Source organism: Dunckerocampus dactyliophorus, chromosome 8 (genome assembly GCF_027744805.1).
Source record: "Dunckerocampus dactyliophorus isolate RoL2022-P2 chromosome 8, RoL_Ddac_1.1, whole genome shotgun sequence".
Classification (NCBI taxonomy): domain Eukaryota; kingdom Metazoa; phylum Chordata; class Actinopteri; order Syngnathiformes; family Syngnathidae; genus Dunckerocampus; species Dunckerocampus dactyliophorus.
Window position 1 is genome coordinate 14,117,890 of NC_072826.1, and position 24,138 is coordinate 14,142,027.

Sequence of the window (24,138 nt, forward strand, 5' to 3'; positions counted from 1 at the left end):
CTGCAGAGACAATTATTCATGATTGAACTCTGCATGTATTCACTACACAAACATTTTTAATAAAGTCAAACTCTAACACCTGAAGACAAGATGAAACACTACTTAATGAAGTCTACTTTCCAAAACCTAACCAACTAAATCTCGCTTCATCACACCATCTGAGATACAAGGTATTTTGGTGCTTATCCAAATTAGTTATTCTGGCCTTGGGGGAGGTCCGCACACCAAAATTTGTGGTTCCAAGAACAAGATTAAAGTAGTTTTTGGAAGCAAGCGACAGGAGGATCTCACCTTTCTCTGGGATCTTGGTCAGCAAGTGGACCTTTGGCGTGACGCTGCCCTCCTTGGAGACCTCCACTGACCAGTGAACTGATAATATGCAGCTTCGGACAAAACAAAACCACATTTAGAATGTGAGAAGACAAGCGTGTGTGTGTTTTGAATTTACCCTGGAAGTTCAGGATGATGCAAGGTCATGACCTCTGACCGACAGCCTCCGGGGAGAGAGACAACTGTGGGATATTTGGCCTGCAGAGAGAATTTATAGTGACATTTTAGCAGGTTTTTAATCCTTCATATACTCACTAACTATATTTTATTAATCACGATCATTTTACACCATTGGAAGTCAAGCGGGGAACAAAATGATTCCTTGCTCAGAACTGTCAGCAGGGGGCGACACACACAGACTTTTTGAAAGAAAAAAAGAGGAGGCGTGAATAGTTTGAGTATCAGGTTTGTGTTTCTGTCGTTTCTTCAACTTTGCGACTGACATGTGAGCTGAATGCTGACTCAGCACAACCTCCTTTTGTCTCTCCTCCACGACGGACAGGCACAGGAACATTTGGGAAGTCCATTAGCCACAATATGACAAGCTTCTGTTGCTTCTGGGCTGCTTAAATCTGAGCTTCTCACGTTAACACACTCTTGGGTGTGTTTGTTGTGTGAGTGTGACTCAGCTGAAAGGTATCACAGCAGATGTTTGTTGCTCACCATCACGTTTCGACATAATTTATACTGTCAACTCCCATCAGTATATCATAGCAATCCTCACATGCTGCACCATGCAAATGTTAGCAGTACAGGAATTCTCAAATTGCAAAAAACCTGACCATCAGCGTACCTCACCAGATCTCAGCGCGCATCAAAGCATGAACTTGCTTTTACTACTACTACTACTACTACTACTAATAAAGCCTTTGGGGTGGCCACAGTTTGATGCTGGAACAGATTCTGTTTCTATTTCTGTTTTGTTTTTTGTTGTAGACTGTAACACTGTGACATAAAACATTGCCTGTATACTTATATATCTATATCTATCTATCTATATATATATATATATACAGTATATATCTACTGTATATCTATATATCTCTATATATATCTATATATCTCTCTATATCTATATATACCTATATCTATATATCTATATCTCTATATATATATATATATAAAGCTTTATAGTTTTGTTTCTTGCAACTTAAACTGAGTTGAGTTTGCTAATGACACGCATGTGACATATTTGGTCTGGTGTGACATATGACCTCCGCACAGATGTGACGCTTCACTCCAACCTGTCTCACACACACGCTCTCTCTCTTGCTCGCTTGCCACCGGTCCACACTGCAGCTGTAAGCTCACTCGGCTCTACACAACTACTGCGACACACTAACACTATCTTTGAACAACACACACACACGCACACAGGAGCATCTTTGAGCTACACACACACACACACACACACACACACACACACACACACACACACACACCTCTCATCAGGAGCTCCTGCACTTCCAGAAGAGGAGGAAGGAGGGAGGAAGAATTTGGCCTTCATACTGCTGGTAATGTAGACTTCCTGTCTGTCTTGTCCGTCTGTCAGTCATTCATTGGCTCCTCCCCCCCAGTGCGTCTGCTAATCAGTGAGGTCGTGTTGTTGTACATGTCAGCCACACAATAACGTCACATGACATGATCATGTAGGGGTTGCTGTGTTGCTTCATCACTCGTGTGAACACAAGCTGACCAGGCAAACGTGTTCTTGTATAACATTTGATGAAGAACATACTAATACACCGAGTACTGACTGCGTGCTCCTTTGACAAGACTTTGGAAGCGAAGTGTGCTTGTTGTTCTTATCAGTGTGTGCAGTGCACTGCTGAATAAGGAAATGTAGGCAAGGTTAAATATTGAAATGAAGAACAAAACACAAAAGATTGAAATAACCTGCCAAGAGACGATTGCTATTTGACTTCCATTTCTAGTAGCCTTGCCAAAACGCAGTTCACTTGCGTCAAGCATTTTCGGCAAGTCATGTGTTCTTATTTTAAGTACTATAGCTTAGATTTCAGTACATATTACTTAAGATGAGCAAAATGGGTAAAACTTTTTTTTTTTTTTTTCATGCTGTGCACCGTGACGAGGTTAACAACATGTCCTGCTTCTTCGGACGTAACAACACCACATTTAAATTTCAGTGTTGAAAAAACAAGATATTTACACACGCAAGCAACCTTAAGTGGTAACAAAGTGGGTTTTCAGACTGGACACACCTCATTAGGAGGCAATGGAACCATGTGACTTATAGCGGTCAAATTTAGACCAAAAAATACATTTTGCATACAATATGACATCGATACATTGCATGAGTCCAACTGTGTTGGCAACACTTATTTTTTTAAGCCCAAAACATCCCCGTTAGCACCATGCTGGCATGTAAACCGGAACGGAAGCTATTGTTCCCCAGCTCCGTCGCCCCACCTATGACATCATCAGCAGCTGACTCTGTAGTTCTTTGCTAACTAACACAGTTACGCCACAAGTCTCTGCTGCAAAATAACCCACAATGGAGCCAAAGACAGTTGCAAGTGCCAGCATTTTGATAATAAAGGTGAGAAATTGAATTGAATTCAAGAAATAACTCATAGCAAAACACAAAGGTGGTGTCCGAGTGGATCTCACTGCCCCATAGCCGTCTTTGTCAACATTCACATCTGCAATCACGGTAAAAGTGACGTTAAATGTTCATTTATCACGTTCATTCCTCATTTATATGCATTTTGAATTGCTTTCTGCATATAAAACTATAATTGTAAAACTATTTTTTTTTAAAAGGGTTGTAAACATTTTTGGGTGTCTCGACCGGATTAATTGGATTTGCATTATTTCTTATGGGACCAGTGGATTCGGTTAGAGTAAGTTTCGGTTTGAGTCTGACCTTCTGTAACAGATTAATGATGGCAACCACGGTTCCACTGTGTAACGTTACACTAGTTTTGGCCTTGGTGGAGGTCTGTGCTCTGCTGATTGGCATTCTAGTGGAAAAGGATCATGATAGCATTGATGGAAGAAAAAAAATAAAGTCAGGTCGAGACTAGGATTTTGACACACTACAGTTTAGTTTCATAAATATATTGTATTTGTTAAGGGTTGACAATGTAAGACAATGAAAATCGAAACCAGTGAGGGGATTTATTTAATGATAAAACTATTTTGGTTTTGGAAAAGTGCAAAGGGGTCACTGTGGAAAACCTGAGGTGTTAATTTCCCTGTAAGTTCTACGAGAGTTGTTGTGAATAAAAGCACGTTTTAAATCATCTCCAAGGTATGGAATGGAAGCAGAGAGGACAGGAGGACATTGTCTGGTTTTCATTAGCAAGAAAGTTATTTTTATCCTGTCTTCTAGCTGCTGGATGTATCACCATGTGAGCCTGCTCATCCAGAGCCTTAAAAAGAAAAGGAGTACTTTTTTTCTCCCCTCCCTCTCCTTTGACTGAGCACAGATGAAGCGTGAAGCTGTCTGCCTCTCTGCCTGTCTCACACTCTAGGGGAGGACGGAGTGTGGTGGGGTGGGGGGGTTAAGTTGACTCATGTTGGCTGTGGCCCTCCATCTAGAAAATGGAGAGTGTGGCTCATTAATACTTGGACAACACGTCATCACATTTATCTAGCTACTCCTTAATAAGCTGCAAGTATTAAATGGCCACATGGGGGCAGCAAAAACAATCTTTATGTTGATGATTATGAGAGAGATCCGTGGTCTATAAGAATGAGAGCCGAAAAAACCTGCACGGTGCTTTATGAAGCTAAAATACGTTTGATTATAAACTGTTAACGTGTTTCCATATCACAAAGATACAAGGTCACACCACCATTTAAATTTACAGTACATACTGTAGAACCAACAGTTGCTACCCAAAATGTGTCCAATTGGGTCAATTATCAGAGTGCAATGCTGTAAGCTATCCTAGTGATAATCTGAGAGTATTTTGTCTTCTTTATCGTTTGTTTATATCTTCATACTATTTGGAAAGCCACCAAATGTTTGGGGACAATTTGGTCTCAAGTCTTGGATGAACTCCAGAAAGCGTGCTTTGTTTTTTCTTTTTTGTGATGTCAGAAGGTTATTGAAGGGTACCAGTGATGGCAAAGAGGAATCATGATGATAACCATAGAACAGGAAACGACTGCCACGTAGCAGTATCAAAGTGGTAAAAGCGCATTTCGCATTTCCACCAGCTTCTGAAATGTCACAACATTTATTTATGTCCAGAGTTGCATTAACTTTTCACCAAGAACTGTATTGATGACTTTTACTTTATCGGTCTGACCACTGCGCAAAGTCTTCTTTGACACTTCAGAAAGATTGTCAATGCGGTTCAGGTCGGACTCTGTGCTGGCCAACCCATGTGTCAAAATGATGTCTCAGTTGTTGAAAAATGGAAATATCCTCTGGCTTCAGCCTCTCAAATGCGAATATTTTTGTATTTCCTTAGTCATGCATGAAAGCAGAGCTATTTTCTTTACGTTTTAGATGGACATTTTCCCTCTTTTTTTGATACGTTGCAGCCTAAACAACAAACTGTGCTTGGCTCATGTTGGTTTGGTCCGTCTAGGCCCGGGGTCGGCAACATTTAGCATCAAAAGAGCCATTTGGGCCCATTTCCATGAAATTAAAACCCATAAAACGTAAGGTAATGCTACATATGTAGGTTCCTAAAGCGTATTGTCACGTTCCTTTTCTGGCTTCCTGATGGAGTGATGAGCCACACCTGTTGCCACCTAGCAATTAGTCATGTTTAATGTTGTAACACATTGATTAGTTCCAGTTCAAGTACCACTCTCCATGCCCCTTTTGTTGCCATTGTTCATGAGCGACAAAAGAAAGCTAACAAGTGAAATAGTTGACCGGCAACATGGATTCTCACCAAGTGGACTCACCAGAAAACACCGTCCCTAGGTTTTGGCGGAGAATTGCGCGGCACACGCCCAACTCCCACGCAGAACTTTGAAAGGCTCATGACGACGTCAGAAGAGACGGCGTAGTGACTACACAGAAGCATAAACCAGCTGGAGCCACAGCAGAAGGATAAACGAGCCACATGCAGGTCCAGAGCCACGAGTTGCAGACCCCTGGTCTGGGGCCTAACAAATTACTCAATGAATCAAAACAACAGTAATTGTTAATTGCAGCCTTAGTGTCATGTAAATAAATTACGGAATTAATCGTTCGTTTTCATTATTGTGAATATGCATGCCGTTATGCCACCATATCATTTCCAGGAGATTATAGCTAGGTAATGTAGCTCATACAAAGACTTGGAGGAGGACAAGAGCAGAGGGCTGGCCATTCAACTTCAATCTCCCCAAATGTTTTCCAGGATGCGTTACCCACTGAGTGCTCTCACATCTTAGCTGCCCTAGCAATTGCCTTAGAAACAGATCCATCCATCCATCCATTTCTTTCTTTTTTTTTTTTTAAGTTAGTCATAATTTTACCTTTTAAAAAACAAAACAGTGGTAACAGTCCTGGAAACACAAATATTTTCCCATACTTTTCCACCAATTAATTTTCCACCAACTAATTTCCACTTTCCAGACCTGAAAATTTACAACAAATTCCATACTTTTCCAAACTTGTGTAGGAACCCGTATTACAATGAAGTGACCCATGACACTTGCCGTCTATTTGCAAATTAACCATGCTGGTTGTCGTTTAGTACGCATTTATTTGTCCTGGCCGCACAATATGGTCACCAATAACTTGACAATAACAACATTTTGAAATATGCACAAATCGAAGGTTGACCAAGAAGAGTTTGGCAACCAAACCTCTGATGATGGCCTTAAGCTCCTGCATGAGGTGAGAACTACACACAGGCTAGTTCTAATGGGGAAGTGCTTCCATCTTCACCTATTTACAGCAAACCATCAGGTGTTCATGTCACATCTCTCCTTTAATAATGACAGGACTGCTAACTACTCATTACACACGCACACGCGCACGCGCACGCACACACGTATATATGTGAGGGCCAGCAGTAGCACTAACAGCTCTGTGTTTTCTCCAAGTTGCTGCAGGTAAAAACCTTCCTTCTGCTGTAAGTTTCAGTAATGATTTGGGACAGGACCTCTTTTTAGTCAACTTTTGGTGGTTGTTCTTTGTTGAGTAGTAACTAATAAGAAATTCAAAAGGTGGTTGTGAAGGTTCTTTAGGTGTGATGCTGTGAAGCTGTTGTGTGCAGGTCTGCAGGGATGAGGAGGGTGCTGCTCCTGGCCGCTTTATGGCTGCTGCTGGTCCTGACCATGTCCGACGGCCTAGCCAGAGAACGACCTCGTAACCCGCGTGGTGAGACTCGGCGGATGAAGAGGAAAAGGGACGGACACGGTAAGACTCAAGGACAACAGAGACAAGAAAAACTGTTCCAGTGGTGATGGTGATCAGCCTCCAGTGAGGATTGGATAAAAGACAACCCAGTGTCTCCTCATGCAAGGACCCCAAAAAATAAAGCCAAAAATATCATCTGGAAATAAGAATTTGCTAACTTGTGGATATCGTGGTTTCTCTCTGTGTTGCAGGTCACGGTCGAGCCAGAGCAGGCCGCCCTAAACCTCGAAAGATCCAACATATTACTGGTCTCAGCATTCCAGTGGAGCCTGTTCTTGAGAATGCCGTCTTCTTGGAGTCCTACAAGAACCTACAAGAACAACACTCCAGCTACAATATTCTCCCAGGTCTGAGTCTACCGAGTCTACTTTAGCATCAGGAACTCAGGCAGGCGAGACCACCAGTGCTAAAGCAGCTAGATGATCCTCATTCCAGTAGGTGGTCTACTCATCATAAGACTGCTACTTGAAAATAATAACTCCATAGGAATTGTGAATTCAAACAGGATGTAAGAATGATGTTAACAATACTGTACATGCCGTTATTATCACATGGCGTGCTGTGTATTGAATCCATCTCAATCCATCTACCGGAATGTATCTTAAATGTGAGCTAGATGCTAATTTACTGTCAAACACATTTCATATCTATATGGTCATATTATAAAGTGTCACATGATGTGTGGGAAGGGGTTAGATTTCATTCATCCTTAACTGAAATGTGCTTGCGCTGCAAAGAACACATGCATGTGGAAGGAATCCATTTGGTGGCACTAGTATGTACGTTGATAGCAGCAGGGCAATACTTACAGAAAAAAAGAAAAGCTCCAAAGTACAGTATGAGTGCTCTAGCAGGGATGACAGGGAGGGCAGTACAGTATAAGAATTGCAAGATAGCATTGAAGAGAAAAGCCTCTTAAGTGGCTGTGTCTTTGGATCCAGCACAGCATACTATTAGAAGGCAAAAATGACAGAGGGGGCAGACTTAAAATAGGCCGCAGAGAGCCTGTTCTTCCTTTGCTATCCTAGTAGTTTACAGTCTTTTCTTTTGACTCACAAGCAGCCAGAGCCTGGTCCACCCCCTAGTTTAGATGTTTAAAAGGTGGATTTAAGCAGTAGGAGGGGCAGCGTAACAAATGACTGCTTTGTCTGCATCTGATGGAAAAGTGCAGTCTTTGACAATTTTGAAAAGTCATGATTGCAGACACCACCTTTGCGCGCATATTCAACAGTGTTGCGGTTGATTGACTTGCAGGTAAGCAGGGTCAGTGTATCTACCAGGGTCTGACCATGTTCAACCAGGCCGTGTGGTCTCCCCAGCCCTGCGTCACCTGTCTTTGTACCGGAGGGCGGGTGGTTTGCGACGAGATTACATGTCCTGTCATGCCCTGCCGCCTCTCACTCACCCCCCCTGGGGAGTGCTGCCCCGTCTGCATGGAGCCAGGTACAAACACAACATGTGGCAAGGCCATGCTGCAACATAAAGAGGCAAAAAGAGACCAGACAACCATGCCAGACAGACACTGTTTATAACTACAAACCAGGGATGCTCCGATCAGGGTTTGTTGCCGATTCCGATCATCCACAAGTGAGATTGGTCGATACGGATACCGATCACATGGATTAACTGTACATTATTTATGATGAGTGCTATTTGCCAGGGCTGCTGTAGACAATCCCAAAGGAAATAGGGAATTATTAAAAAAAAAACAAAAAAAAACCCAACAACTTTTGGGCAGATTTTTTTTTTTGCCTTTATTTGTGTGGAACTATTTTTGTACTATTTGACACAAACCTCAATTTAATTTGATGCATGTTTTGGAATACCGCAATATAAATACATGGGAAATACATTTTTCAATAATTTTTTTTTTTACTTCAAGATAACAAAATTAACAAAATAAAATAATCCAAATAAGAATATTTATTAAAACAGAAATCTGTCCTGCTTAACTTAAAACTGAATAAATTTAGTGTCCAAGTTGAAAGGGTCTCCAACTTTCATACCTATAAGTGCTGTCAACTATTTTTGTTTTGATGACTGACAACATTTTAAATTGTACCTTATTTACCAACAGACCTCCAATCAAACAGTGTGGCCATCGTCTTTATGCTATTTTGTAGTCATTTGTCATTATATAAAAAGGCATAAAGTCTGAATTGAACAGTTATGAGAGTTGAAGCAAATTCTTTGACCCTTTGGTGAGCTACTCAAAATCAGCTGGCGAGATAGGAGACCCCGTGATAGTATCACCATCATGAGGCTGGACACACTATGTGTTTATGTTCATTAAACGACGCACAAATAGTGTTTTATAATATACATAATTAGTATAATGGCAACATGAGAAAATTTGTTCAGTGACACTTGAAAAATTAGTATGTACCCCATGAATGTGATATCCACTTGTAGCTTTCCCAAAACGAGCTGCAAACTAACCACATTGCTTGTTTGTTTTAAAAACAAAATGTCACTGTGGTCAAAAGTCACATTTGGAATCCGAAGACCAGAAGCTAGGCGGATAACTGTAGCTAGTTTGCTAGACAGCTTCTGCCAGTGACAGCTAGGCAAAGCCTGTAAACAAAAATGCAAGAAAAGTCGAACGGCAATAGGTTTGATAAGGGAACACACTGGCATCGATTGGCATAGCCTGTGGAAAGCTAAAGCCATTGAGGTTTTTCAGACTAGCTTTGATTCTCGCGGCAATACGAGACAAAGTGCATCCCTTGTTGGCTCAATCTGGATCTTGGCAACCCTACATGACACAGCACACATGTAGGGTTTGCTGCTGCACACTGATCGGGTTTTGTGATCGGCTTTGAAAGCCATTTATCGGCATATGCCGATCACGTGTTTTTTACGAAAATCGGCCAATATTGATCAGTGGCCAGTCGATCGCAGCATCCCTGCAAGAAACGCATGGTTGAAGATGACCACAATGTATTGCACCTGGCAACCTCCAATTGTTCATGACACTGCATAACAATCAGGTTCCAGTCATAAGGTCAGCTCGATTGCAGCTGTTTACTGTATTTTGAATTAGACGAATCTGTGAGAATACAGTAATCCCTAGTTTATCACGGTTAAATGGTTCTAGACCCGACCGTGATAAGTGAATTTCTGCAAATAAATCCTTTATATATATTTATGAATGGAATATTTTCGTAGTTATGGCATAGAAAACCTTTGTACAATGTTCTGAATACGTTTTTTTTTTAAACATTATTAGAGCCCTCCAGACATGAAATGACAGCCATATAGTCAACTTTACGTTTGTATTACCCAATATAATAGATACAAACAGAGAAAATCTCACTGAAGAATTACCGACAGAGTGACCAATGTTGAATACTACATTCACAATTTGAATGGGTCTTCATTTTAGTTAATTTAGCCATTTTGATGCTTGAAAACGCTTAATTTAGGCAAAAACAGTACAATTTGCTTAAATGTGCTTTTTTAAAATAATAATAGGCGGTATTCAACCAAAAAGTAGCATGATTTAGTCATTAATATCTGTTTGAAAAAACATGATAGAGTGAAGCCGTGAAGTTCGAACCGTGATGTGGCAAGGAAGGACTGTATACACTATGTCAAAGACATCATTTATGGCCCATGTAGACACAACAAGTACTGTTACAAACACATCACATTGCAAAAAAAACAAAACAAAACATATTTCAGTACAATATGTAGCCGTCTTTGTCAACATTCAAGCCTTCAATCAAGGCATAAGTGGCGTTAAATGTTCATTTACCCCTTTCATTCATAATTTGTATGCATTTTTTATACATTTGGATTGTTTTCTGCATGTAAAACTATAATGGGAAAACTATTAAAAAAAAAAGTGTTTTTTATTTTTGGGTGTCCAGAACAGATGAATTGTACTTGCATTATTTCTTTATCAGAAAAACGTATTCAGTTTACATTTCGGCTTGAGTCAGACTACTTAATAATGTGTGGAAAACATCATCTCTACAACAATAGTCTACATTTTGGTCATCTCTGCTGCCTCAGAAAGTTCTTAACATCATGGCTTTCAAAATGTGCCAAACACATTTTGGGTGAGTTCCCATGTTGTGAATGAATGTTGGAATGTATGACATGATTCAGCGTGTTCATAGACTCTGACTAGCATATATTTATATGCATAGCACAAAGGTGATGGTGTTGATGATTTTCGGGCATCATTGGGAGATGCATGTTGCATTCAAATTCAAGCAGAATGAATGAGTTGGATCAGTGAAAGGGATTGTGGTCTTGTTCCTGCCTGTCTACCACACTAACACACAGCCGTCTGTCTGTCTGTCCACCTCCTGTCTGTCTTTCTGTCACCAACATCTCTCCATCCTGTCATTATCTTTTAGCCATCTTTTCTTCCCTTCTTTCTTCCTCTCTTCTCTGGTCTCTATTTCCATTTCTATTTCCTGCCTTTCCTCACCTGTGATTGGCTGCCCTGCACCACCTCACCCCCGCCCCAGATCCTGACCTCAGCCTTGACCTTTCTGGTGACTCCCCAGTTCCGAGTGACCCCGGTGACTCAGTCACCCCACTGACCCCGGAGGAGATCCAGCGTATATTGTGGCGAGAGGAAGAGGAGCACCGTGAAGAAGAGGAGCGCTTGAGGAAGAAAGATGAGGCAAAGAAGAGGAGGAGGCAGGAGAAGAAAGAGCAGGAAGAGAGGCAGAACACAATAGCAGAGGAGAGAAGGAGGCAGGAGGAGGCGGCGTTGCAGTTGCAGGTGGAGAAAGAGGAGGAGGACAGGAGAAGGACGGAGGCAGCAGAGAAAGAAGCGTGGAAAAGAGAAAAAAAGCTAAGGGATAATATACTGAGGGAGGAGCTACAGGCAGCAGAGGAGGAAGAGGAGGTGTGGCTAAGAGGAGACGTCTTTCAAATGCCCCCGAAAGAAGAGGAAGAACCCGAGGAACTGCATCTCCTCCCTGCTCCCATTCCAAGACCTCCTGCTGCCACAGAGGATGAGCTGAAGGATAAGGAGGCTGAAGTGGAGGAGGGGGAAAGAAGAAAGGAGGAGAAAGAAGAGGTGCTGAACAGAGGTGGTCTTCCACAAGGCTGTGAGCTCTCTGATGTCACAGTGACTTGTGACAATGCCAAACTCACTTACTTCCCTCCTCTCTACATGCCTGAACTCAAGTCTCTCAGCCTGGAGGGTAGGTTATGTCTCAACACGCAAACAGAGTGATGCATCTTCTCGTAGAAACACAATCTTTGCTTGACACTGACGACAGTGCAGATGCTGGCTGTGCAACAATGATTTTAATCATTTGAGGCAGATAAAAATGGCAGTTGACAGCTAACAGTGAAAAGCTGTACATTTCAATGTTTTACGCATTATAAGGGCGAGGAAAAGCATCTGATGGACTTGAAGATCAATTACGTGGCGTAAATGGAGCATCATCCCTCTTTAGTTAACTCTTGCTAGTAGCACTGCTCCACTTCTTTTTACACTTAAGTGTGTAAAAAGTAAGAATGTTTAAGGGTGACAGTTTGACCCTGGAACAGATTATATCAATTTCCATGCTTCTTAATGCTTCTAAATACAAACAAATCAGCATTCAAGCATGGACTGTGTTCAATATTCAAGGTTACGCTGTAGTACAAATACACAACACTTAGTTTGTTATGCCCATCACTTGTCTGGATACATGACTGTCCAAAAAAAAAAAAAAAAAAAAAAAAAAAAAGAATAAATGAATGAAATAGTCAAAACACAGATCACTGAAAAATGCAGGCCAGATGCACACGAACACAGTATTTGGTCTGGCAAATCCTTGTTTTCATCTGCTCATGGTAAATATTTGTACAGGAAACAACATCAGCAGCATCCCAGCAGAGGCCTTTAATGGCATTCCCAGCCTGGAATGGATAAACTTGAAGAAAAACAAAATCACTTCCACTGGAATCGATGCCAGAACATTTAAAGTAAGCCATGGATATTCTATACTGCTGTAGCCATTCTGTTTGTGGTGGAAACGTAACAAGAAATGACTACAAATGTAAAATGTTTTTTTTTTTTTTTTTTTTTTTTTAAACAGACTGAAATATTCACATGTAATTAATGAATGGAGCCTACCAATGCATATTATTATTTACTATGAATGAATGGCTGTGTACCAGGGTCTAAAGATGCTGAGGCGTCTGTACTTGGATGGAAACCTTCTAGATGCCATTCCCCCCAACCTCCCGCCAACCCTGCAGGAGTTGAAGATCAATGAAAACAAACTACAGAAGATCCATGGGAACAGTTTCCACGGTAGTTCTACAAAATTCTACAGCAGCATACTTAACAAACACACTGACGTGACCTTATGTCCTGTTTTTGTGGTCTAACTGAAATCATCCACATCTGACAAAGGTTTAATGGATTTAGTTCTGAACATCAAGAAAAGGTAATTTAATTCATTTCAATTTAATATTATTTTGTGTCACTGTCTTAGGTCTGAGCAGCTTGGTGATTCTGGAGTTGGAAGCCAATCTGCTGAGCGAGACCAATGTGGACCCAATGGCCTTTGTGCCCCTCGTGGAGCTCTCCTACCTCAGACTGGGCAGAAACTTCTTCCGCTCTATCCCGCAGGGTCTTCCCAGTTTACTGTTGGTATGAAGTCATATCTGTTGGCTTAACCCCCCACTCCCAACCGCAGTAGCTTTTAACCACTCTCATTCCTCTCAACCAGAGAAAGTTAATAGGGAATTTATTTTTCAGACTCTAATGGACACAGCATCCACATTAGATTGCATCATCTTTCAGTGGACCACATTAAACAAAACTCTTCCACTTCAGGATTTGCGGTGCAGTGAAAACTAGTAAAAGTCCCAACAAACCACAGTCAAAATCTGCCACAAAAATAAATAACCTCAATTGACACCACTCTGTGGGACATTCTTATAACCCCACCCCAACTTGAGGTCTTTTTTCTTTCAAACCAAAAATGTAACATATTTGGGGAACATACAATGAATGACTCCAAATCAAAAAGTTGTATTCTTTCTGCCAGGAGTTGTACCTGGAGAACAACCTGATAGAAGAAATCCCAGAAGGTGTTTTTAATTACACCAAAAACTTGAACGTGGTTTCCCTGAGACACAACAGACTGGAAGAGACCAGGATGGCTCCACTGGCCTGGATCAACCACAGGTTTGAAAACATTAAGTAATTTCTTTTGTATACTCGTATAATCACAAATATAAATTATCATCTCTCATAATAATTATTAATAATTGAAAGTAACAATAGTAAGTAAAAAAGTAGGGATGTTCGAAATTGGCCTTTCCCCCCCCCCGATAACCGATACACCGATATTGTCCAACTCTCAATTTCCGATATCAACAGATACCGATGTGTAATATCACATATCTTTTTCTTGAGTAAACTTATTCTAAAATAACAATACTCTTAAATGAGTACAGTTGTTTTGTTGGCTACTCCAACCATCTCTGAGTAGATCATCATGTGTTACATGTTTTATATTTGAATACAGTTGTGTTTCTTGTATCTTGATTTATGTTACTTTTTGAAATATTTAATTTATTTTAAAATATGTGAATTTGCTGATTATTATTTTGATTGATAACTTTCATGTTCTTATTTTATTGCATTAAAACTACTCATTAAATGTACTAAATACATACACGCGCGCGCACACACACACACACACACACACACACACACACAAAGTATATACATACATACATACATACATACATACATATATATATATATATATATATATATATATATATATATATATATACACATACATACATACATACATACATACATACATACATACATACATACATACATATATATATATACATATATACGTACATATGTAACCCGCCCTGTTTCGCACCGGGGTTCGAACACAGGACCTTCGCAATGGGAGGCGCGAGCGCTGACCACACGGCCAAAAGCCCGGACTGTCGACCACGTGTTCAGTGCAGCTCTTAAGGCAGAGGGAGTGAGGTTTACCAACGTACACTTGCTCAGCCTCACAGGCTGGCATCCGTTACACTCACATGTATATATATATATACACACACACACATATATATACACACACACACAGTCAAACCTGTCTTAGCGGCCACCTTTATAGAACGGCTACCTGCCTACAGCGGCCACTGAAAAATCCCCCGCAGCAAATTTACATGTTATAGACCCTGTATATAGCAGTCACTTGTCCAACGCCGCCAGCAGCCACCCATTTTGTCTCCCTTGGTCAATATCTGACGCATGTAGCAGCCAAATTACCGACTCAAGTAGAAGCTTCATGCACGAAAAAGTTTTGTTTTTCAATCAATGAAGCCGTCGTGTGTAGACTTTAATTACTAAGTCCTAGCTCAGTCACAATCATTCACAAGATCCACACAAACTGTCAGTTGTTCCACATAAAAAAGCCATCTTCTTTTGAGCTTGCTATTTCCTGGTCAAACATGTAACTTTAAGAGCATTTGCACCAAAACATTACCGCAAAGTAGACTGGGAACAGGACGCGCTCCCAGCGACGCTACAATAAAAAAAAAAAAAACATACGCCAGCATGCATGCGGCAGCGGGAGCAAAACTGAGTTCGGTTGTACTTAATTGAAGTATTTTAGAATGTACTCACGTTATTTTTGATCAATCCTCATCCACAAATCCATCAACGTCCTCATCTTCTGTATTCGACACAAAAAAAGCCGTCTTCTTTTCCGTTCGCGACTAGTCTGTTAACTTGTCAGTGTTATTCAGCTCCGAAGCAAAGAAGGAAACTTCTCCTGTTGCTTCTGCCAACTTTATTCATTGAACGCGGCCACACACACACGTCTCGTCTCTCCTTCCTGCTTGCCCACAAGCCAAAGGTTAAACAAGCCCCACTACATAGCTGTCCAGGCAATGCCTGTAACAAGTGACACCGTTTATTTCCTGGTGTGAGACAATGTGCACTGGTCAATACTGTAATGCCGCTTGTTGTGGGGAAGGAGAGACTCACGTCGCCGATGCACTTTAATGGCTTTATTAACAACGGAGAACACTACAGGACTTTACATCCATGCCAACATAAACACACTTCCCAACTCTCTTGAAACTCACAGCTGGCACTGAGCCTAGCTCTCCTGCTCGGGACGCCCACCGTCACTTCCCGTCAATTCCTGATGAACTAAAGCTGTAATGACACTCTGCCGTATAAAAAGTAAAATATTAAAAACAAGTGTAAGACATTACTAGCACAGCTTTGTTCTGTGGGTCGTGGATAATAACAAGCCTAGTAGATTCAAGATTCAAGAGTTTTATTGTCATATGCATAGTAAAAGGGACAGTTATACAAAGCAATGAAATTCTTATTCTGTTCATTCTCCCAAGAAAGAAAGAAAACACAAGAAAAAGAATAAGAACATCAGTAGTGCTGTACAACTTTTATCTGCAGTCCCACAGTGCCCTCTACTGGTCAACATTATTATTATTATTTTCCTTTTTTCCCCCTCTACTGGTCAACATTCAAACTGGACGCCAACCTGTCTATAGAGGCCACCTGGCTATAGCGGCCACGTTTGCAGACTCCTTCTAGTGGCTGCTATAGACAAGTTTGACTTATATATATATATATATACACACACACACACACACACACACACATAATATATACACATATACACACACACACACATATATACATACACACACACACATACATACACACACCCACGCACATACATACATACAGTATAGTACACACGCACACACACACACCCCCACACACACATACATACATACACTCCTGATCAAAATCTTAGGACCAGTTGAAAAATTGCTAGAATTTGCATTTTGCACATTTGGATCTTAATGAGGTTTTAAGTAGAGCTACAATATGTAAAAACAAGAACGGGGGAGTGAGACAAAAAACATTTCAAGCTTGTAATTTAAACAGACAAACAACAAAAAAAAAAGCCTGGAGGAGGGGCACGACGGCGAGCGTCTGGTGGCCGGGCCTACGCCCATGGGGCCCTGCCGGGCACAGCCCGAAGAGACGACATGGGTCCCCCCTACAATGAGCTCACCACTCATGGGAGGGGCCTAAGGGGTCGGGTGCAGAGTGAGCTGGGTGGCAGCTGAAGGCGGGGACCTTGGCGGTCCAATCCTCAGCTACAGAAACGAGCTCTAGGGACATGGAATGTCACCTCTCTGGTAGGGAAAGAGCCTGAGCTGGTGCATGAGGTTGAGAAGCTCCGGCTAGATATACTGTAGTCGGACTCACCTCAACGCACAGCAAGGGCTCTCTAACCAGTCTTCTTGAGAGGGGTTGGACCTTGTTCCACTTTGGCGTTGCCAGCAGTGAGAGGCGACGAGCAGGGGTGGCAATTCTTGTTGCACCCTGGCTTGTGGCCTGCATGTTGGAGTTTAACCTGGTGAACGAGAGGGTAGTTTCCCTCCGCCTTCGAGTGGGGGGACGGGTCCCGACTGTTTGTGCTTATGCGCCAAACAGCAGTTAGGAATACCCACCCTTTTTGGAGTCTCTCGAGGAAGTACTGGAGAGTGCTCCCTCAGGCGATTCCCTTGTTCTGCTGGGGGGACTTCAATGCTCACGTTGGCAGCGACAGTGAGACCTGGAGAGGCGTGATTGGGCGGAACCCGAGCGGTGCTTTGTTATTGGACTTCTGTGCTCGTCACAGATTGTCGATAAACACAATGTTCAAGCACAAGGGTGTCCACATGTGCACTTGGCACCAGGACACCCTAGGCCGCACTTCCATGATTGACTTTGTGGTCGTATCATCGGACTTGCGGCCATAATGTTTTAGACACTCTGGTGAAGAGAGGGGCGGAGTTGTCAACTGATCACCACCTGGTGGTAAGTTGGCTCCGATGGTGAGGGAGGGTGCCGGTCAGACCTGGCAGGCCTAAACGTATTGTGAGGGTCTACTGGGAACGACTGGCAGAGCCCTCTGTCAAAAGAAGTTTCAACTCCCACCTCCGGGAGAGCTTCGACCATGTTCCGGGGGAGGTGGCGAACATATAGTCTGAATGGGCCATGTTCCGTGCCTCTACTGTCGAGGCAGCTGATCGGAGCTGTGGCCGTAAGGTGGTTGGTGCCTGTCGTGGCGGTAATCCCAGAACCCGTTGGTGGACACCAGTGGTGAGGGATGCCGTCAAGATGAAGAAGGAGTCCTATCGGGCCTTTTTGGCTCATGGGACTCCGGAAGCAGCTGACCGGTATCAGCAGGCCAAGCGGTCTGCGGCTCTGGCAGTTGCTGGGGCAAAAACTTGGACATGGGAGGAGTTCGGAGAAGCCGTGGAAAATGACTTCCGAACGGCTTTGAAGAGATTCTGGACCACCATTCGGCGTCTCAGGAGGGGGAAGCAGTGCACAGTCAACACTGTGTATGGTGGAGATGGTGTGCTGCTGACCTCGACTCGGGATGTTGTGGATCGGTGGAAAGAATACTTCGAAGACCTCCTCAATTACACCGACACGTCTTCCGATGAGGAAGCAGAGCCTGGGGACTCCATGGTGGGCTCTCCTATCTCTGGGGCTGAGGTTGCTGAGGTTGTCAAAAAGCTCCTCGGTGGCAGGGCCCCGGGGGTGGATGAGATCTGCCCGGAGTTCCTTAAGGCCATGGATGCTGTAGGCATGTCTTGGTTGACACGACTCTGCAGCATCGCGTGGACATCGGGGGAAGTGCCTCTGGATTGGCAGACCGGGGTGGTGGTCCCCCTTTTTAAGAAGGGGGACCGGAGGGTGTGTTCCAACTATCGTGGAATCACACTCCTCAGCCTCCGTGGTAAGATCTATTCAGGGGTTCTGCAGAGGAGGATCCACCGGATAGTTGAATCTCGGATTTAGGAGGAGCAGTGTGGCTTTCGTCCTGGTTGTGGAACTGTGCACCAGCTCTACACTCTCAGCGGGGTCTTTGAAGGTGCATGGGAGTTTGCCCAACCAGTCTACATGTGTTTTGTGGACTTGGAGAAGGCATTCGACCATGTTCCTCGAGGAATTCTGTGGAAAGTACTCCGGGAGTATGGGACCAGCTAATTCAGGCTGTTTGTTCACTGTATGACCGGTATCAGAGTTTGGTTTGCATTGCCGGCAGTAAGCCAGACCCGTTTCCAGTGAGGGTTGGACTCCGCCAGGGCTGCTCTTTGTCAACAATTCTGTTCATTATTTTTATGGACAGAATTTCTAGGCGCAGCCAGGGCGTTGAGGGGTTCCGGTTTCGTGGCTGCAGGATTGAGTCTCTTCTTTTTGCAGATGATGTGGTCCTGCTGGCTTCATCAAGCCGTGAACTTCAACTTTCACTGGATCGGTTCGCAGCCGAGTGTGAAGCGGCCGGGATGAGAATCAGCACCTCCAAGTCCGAGTCCACGGTTCTCGGCCGGAAAAGGGTGGAATGCCATCTCCGGGTTGGGGATGAGATCCTGCCCCAAGTGGAGGAGTTTAGGTACCTTGGGGTCTTGTTCACGAGTGAGGGAAGGATGGAATGCGAGATCGACAAGCGAATTGGTGCGGCGTCTGCAGTGATGCGGACTCTACATCGGTCTGTTGTGGTGAAGAGAGAGCTAAGCCAAAAGGCAAAGCTCTCAATTTACCGGTCGATCTACGTTCCTACCCTCACCTATAGTCATGAGCTTTGACCGAATTGACCAAAAGGACAAGATCGTGGGTACAAGCAGCCGAAATGAGTTTTCTCCGTAGGGTGGCTGGGCTCTCCCTCAGAGATAAGGTGAGAAGCACTGTCATCCCGGAGAGACTCGGAGTAGAACCGCTACTCCTCCGCATTGAGAGGAGCCAGATGAGGTGGCTTGGGCATCTGGTCAGGATGCCTCCCGGACGCCTCCCTGTGGAGGTGTTCAGGGCAGGTCCGACCGGTAGAAGGCCTTGGGGAAGACCCAGGACACGTTGGAGAGACTATGTTTCCCAACTGGCCTGGGAACACCTCGGGATCTGCCGGGACAAGCTGGATGAAGTGGCCGGGGAGAGGAAAATCTGGGCCTCCCTGCTTAGGCTGTTGCCCCCGCGACCCGATCTCGGATAAGCGGTAGAAGATGGATGGATGGATGGATCACCTGATCATAAGTTTAGGACCACAGGCTATAAAAGTCAAAATCTGCTCAAAATTTTCCTTTTCTGTCACGCATTCACACTGTCATGCCCTCCTGATGGCTAAAGCTAAGAAGCTTTCTCTTTTTGAACGTGGTCGCCTTGTTGAGCTGCATAAGCAAGGCCTCTCGCAGTGTGCCATTGCTGCTGAGGTTGGGCGCAGTAAGACAGTCAAGTTTTTTGAAAGATCCTGAGCATTATGAAACAAAAAAGTCAAGTGGTAGACCCCCCCCCCCCCCAAAAATCACACCTACGCTGAGCCGGAGGATCGAATTGGCTGTCAATCAAGACACAGGGTGGTCTTCGACCGAAATTAAGGCCCTTACTGGTGCCGACTGCAGCGTAATAACCATCAGATGCCATCTGTGGGGAAAGGGTTTAAGACACAAAAAACAAATTCAAAGACCTCGTCTCCTTCAACGCCACAAAACAGTACGTTTGGAGTTTAAACAAGAGCACCAAACACGGGACATTGAAAGGTGCAAAAAAGTTTTATTCTCTAATGAGAAAAAATGTAACCTTGACGGTCCAGATGGCTTCCAACGTTACTGGCATGACAAGGAGATCCCACCTGAGATGTTTTCTACCCGGCACAGTGGAGGGGCATCCATCATGTTATGGGGTGCTTTTTCATTAATTGGAACACTGGAGCTTCAGGTGGTGCAGGGTTGTCAAATGTTTTTGTTGTGGTTTGGAGAATTTTTTGTTATTTTTTGAGCGATGGTCTTAAACTTTTGATCAGCTGATAAACAGCCTATTTCAGTTTAATTGTTGTTTTCAATAAATTACTTTTTCAAAATGCTTTTTGTCTCACTCCCCCTTCTTGCTTTTGCATATCGTAGCTCTACTTAAAACCTCATTAAGAGCCAAATGTGCAAAATGCAAATTCAGCACGCACACACACAGAGTATGGTTTTTCGGCACTACTTTGTGCTCTACAGCTGAGGTAATGTGAACTACTATCTGTGTGGGACCAATTGACTTCTTATCTCCTTCATCTGAGAAGATCAAATACATAGTTTTTGGTGCCTAACTGTTTCCCAAGTATATTAGTGTGTGTGTGAATGTATAAACGAGAGGCATTAACATAAATTTCTTTACAGAAAGGCGCTTTAGTAAAGTACATATTTGTTTGTACTGTATTTGCCACCATCACCTTGCCACATGCAATATGGCGGCGACATTGACGTAAGGCTCAGTGCATGATGCGACGTCTACGTATATGGTTTTGACAACAGCACTTCCTGTTTCTCAACATGCTTTGCTGTAGTGTTGTTGTAAATGGCCGCCAAGTTACATGTTTCAAGCTCACATAGTTGTTGATTATTCAGCATTATTTGTTGGTAGTGTCTTGTCTGTTGTTATCTACCTATTACATTGCTGTGTGATGTTTTTAACACTTTCTTTAAAAGACACCGTGAGTAAGAATGCTATGTGGAATGGTAACACCTCCCACCTCACGATTTCTATGGCACTGGAAACTTCATTGTGAGATCTGTTCTTGTTCTAGTTGCTAAATAAAGAGTTACTTCTTCCTCACAGGCTTGTGAGCTGCACAGTATTAACTACATGATTCAGCAATGTTGCGATTTTGCAACGTTGGCGCTAAAAGCTCTACATCGGCTCTCATTGTAGGGAAACCGATACCAATGCTAGCCGTTTTTATGCCAATATCGGGCCGATAATTATCGGTGGCTGCCAGACATCCCCAATAAAAAGTAATCAGAATAACAAAAAGATGTCAAAACGAGCTGCCGTGAAGCTCCAGGCTCACACTGGTGAAGCAGTTCTATGGAGAGCTTGACTTTCAACAGTAAAGACGCAGCTTTCATTTCACGAGCATGTGGTTGTGTCATTTCCATGTATTAATGTTCAGTGAGCACCCATCATGATGTATGATTGAAGGCTTGGCTCAGCATAACACCACCACAAAGGATGGTGTGTCATTCCTCTTCAGTCAGCTGTAATTCTAGCTTCACCTCCACACATTCTTCATCTTCCCATCTTTCCCTCTTCTGCAGGAATCTGGAATCCATCGACCTGTCGTATAATAAACTCTACCTGGTTCCGTCCTACCTGCCCAAATCTCTGGTCCATCTAGTGCTGGTGGGGAACGACATAGAGAGGATACCTGGTGGGTGTACATTGCTAACAGAAAAAGACAGATGGAGGCACACGTGATTTATATCACTGTAATTTAAATATGCTTGGGTTCTGGATTGCAGAATGGAAAAATAGATGCTGACACGTTAACATCCCAATGCAAAAAAAAACAACTTATGGACAGCTCTTGTAGATGTTACCAGCTCATGTCTGCCATATTCGAAGTGTTCTCAATTAACACGGCTGCAGGTTTTGTGTTTGCCCACATGGACCCTGGTATCGAGTACCTCTATCTGTCCTACAACAAACTGGATGGGGAGGGGATAGAACCAGAGTCCTTTTTTGGATCCTACCATTCCATGGTGGAGCTGTGTCTGGACCACAACCAGCTGGTGACTGTGCCATCAGGAATCAACGAGATGACAAACTTACACTTCCTCAGACTCAACAATAACAAGATCAGGTAGAAACTGAATATTCATGTATGGACTATTTTTCTGACTTCCATCTCCAAAGCTCCCACAATAAAACTGCTGTGGTATTTTCCAGGAGTATCCCTGATGAGGGCATCTGTGACCCGGACCACAGTGGAGACTCTACTTTGGTGGCCTTGAGGTTGGAGAACAACCTCATTGACGCCAAAAAGATTTCCCCAACAGCCTTCTCCTGTGTGCGCTCCTCCTCCAGCGTGGTCTTAAAACCCCAGAGAACCAAATGAGCTAAAACCACACTACAGAGAACACTTTTGCAACTCAACTTTTCAATGCTAAATAAGTTTGTATGTAAACTACCAACAAAAATCAAAGACAAAAATATATATTTGAGCAGCTGACATCATAGCAGCCTATTAAAGGGGCAAGTGTCACTCAGAACTCTGCAACCCTATAAAACAATGGTTATATTGTTATTTGTGGTCTCCGAGGCCAGCACCTCTGAGGTAGCAAACATAACACAACACTACATGTAACTGATCGCTTTATTTTGATAAACATGCACCAGAATCGCCTGTCTGCCCGGTTGGCACTTGCACGTGTGAACAGAAAAGTACGCTACCCGTCTTGTGTTGACGTTCACGTTGTTTCTTATGATTGAGAAAATGAAAAATAGTCAATAGTAAAATGTGCAATCAATTGATGACAGCTTGTCACAGGCTACGGCTATCTATACTAGTGTGTTTGATCGCTCATCTTTCAATCTCATTTGACTTTCTGGCTTCTTTGTTTACACATTTTGCCTGGCTCTCACCGCCTCTCTGGCGGCAGCTAGCTAACTCGTTTTTGGTCCCCGGACGAGCTACAAGTGGCTATCACGTTCATGGGGTTCATGCTAACTTACTTTTTTAAAGTGTCATAAAAATTGATATTTGTCATAATAATAAAAAAAAATTGCAGATGCAGCAGTGGCATGAAACAGCGGCGGCAGTCCACACACCCATGCAGCCCACCACCACATCTTCAAAAAATCTTAGGGGAAACCCTGTTATGACAGAGAATTCAAATACAAACTATACACCATTTTCTAATTATAGTTTGGTAACAGTTTCTGGGAAATTTCTTGTCTTTTTGACTTTGTCAAATTTTCCAGTGACAGCCTGAGGCTGAAGATCAATAATTACAGTGGCAGGGACATCTTAAATTAAATAATGATTGAAGATGATTATGACCATGCTTCCTTTCTTGGTAAGACAACTTGTAAACATTAGATAACTGAGAGCAGATGAAAAATAAAAGTGTAATGAGATGTGTTCAGCTCTCAGATGCTGGAGGATGACTTCTTATAACAAGCTGAAGTTAAGAATTTGTTGGGGCGCACAGTTCAAAGATTTTTTATGAAAATATGAATGGCTAATGCAGTCATCTGTGTCACATTCACACACTTGAGACAGTGAAAGTATGTACAAATGACAGTGTTTGCAAAACAATCCCTGTTACCATGGACCTGCAGTACCAACTGAAAGTGATGTACAATGCATGGCAGGCCAGTGGCCGGTGATATCACTTTATAATAAAATCACTATGCACGTGTGCACCACCTGCTAATTCTGTGAGTGGGTTATGAATGTGTTGAACTCAGGTCAAGTGACACCGTCGGACACAGTCATGTAGTAAATGTACGGTACACTTGATTTGAGAAATCCAAAATGATAGTACTTTTATCCCATGTGAGCTAGAACAGTATATAGATGAAATGACAACTGACAGTTGATAGCCATCGATGACATAAATACCACTCCTGCAAACTTATCACACACTTAAAGTCTGATGACAGTAAC

At 43.0% G+C, this 24,138-nt stretch overlaps 2 protein-coding genes across 4 annotated transcripts in view; one reads left to right on the forward strand and one right to left on the reverse strand.

The window, feature by feature from the left end:
- cenpp (centromere protein P) overlaps positions 1–24,138 on the reverse strand; it is a 65,316-nt gene that overhangs the window by 1,179 nt on the left and 39,999 nt on the right. The window contains exons 7-8 of the mRNA XM_054784332.1: positions 449–528; positions 292–383 (exon numbers count right to left, since the gene is read on the reverse strand). Coding sequence (XP_054640307.1) covers positions 292–383; positions 449–528 — 172 coding nt within the window. The remainder of the gene's footprint in view (positions 1–291; positions 384–448; positions 529–24,138) is intronic.
- Positions 1,623–23,890, forward strand: ecm2 (extracellular matrix protein 2, female organ and adipocyte specific). 3 transcript variants are annotated; one of them, XM_054784327.1, is made up of 12 exons: positions 1,623–1,844; positions 6,525–6,667; positions 6,859–7,014; positions 7,922–8,110; positions 11,149–11,835; positions 12,492–12,607; positions 12,803–12,938; positions 13,123–13,280; positions 13,681–13,820; positions 21,785–21,897; positions 22,116–22,329; positions 22,416–23,890. In XM_054784327.1, the coding sequence occupies exons 2-12, from the start codon at positions 6,535–6,537 to the stop codon at positions 22,582–22,584; spliced, it is 2,211 nt and encodes a 736-aa protein (XP_054640302.1). In that variant the 5' UTR covers positions 1,623–1,844; positions 6,525–6,534; the 3' UTR covers positions 22,585–23,890. The 3 variants fall into 3 exon arrangements, with proteins under 3 accessions (XP_054640302.1, XP_054640303.1, XP_054640304.1); XM_054784328.1 differs by having other exon boundaries at positions 11,188–11,835; XM_054784329.1 differs by lacking the exon at positions 7,922–8,110.

Coding starts and splice junctions, on each gene's coding strand:
- ecm2 (XM_054784327.1), top strand. CDS start 6,535: ATGAGGAGGGTGCTGCTCCTGGCCGCTTTATGGCTGCTGCTGGTCCTG. Junction 12,608..12,802: donor TCGATGCCAGAACATTTAAA/GTAAGCCATGGA, acceptor GCTGTGTACCAG/GGTCTAAAGATGCTGAGGCG. Junction 21,898..22,115: donor CGACATAGAGAGGATACCTG/GTGGGTGTACAT, acceptor ACACGGCTGCAG/GTTTTGTGTTTGCCCACATG.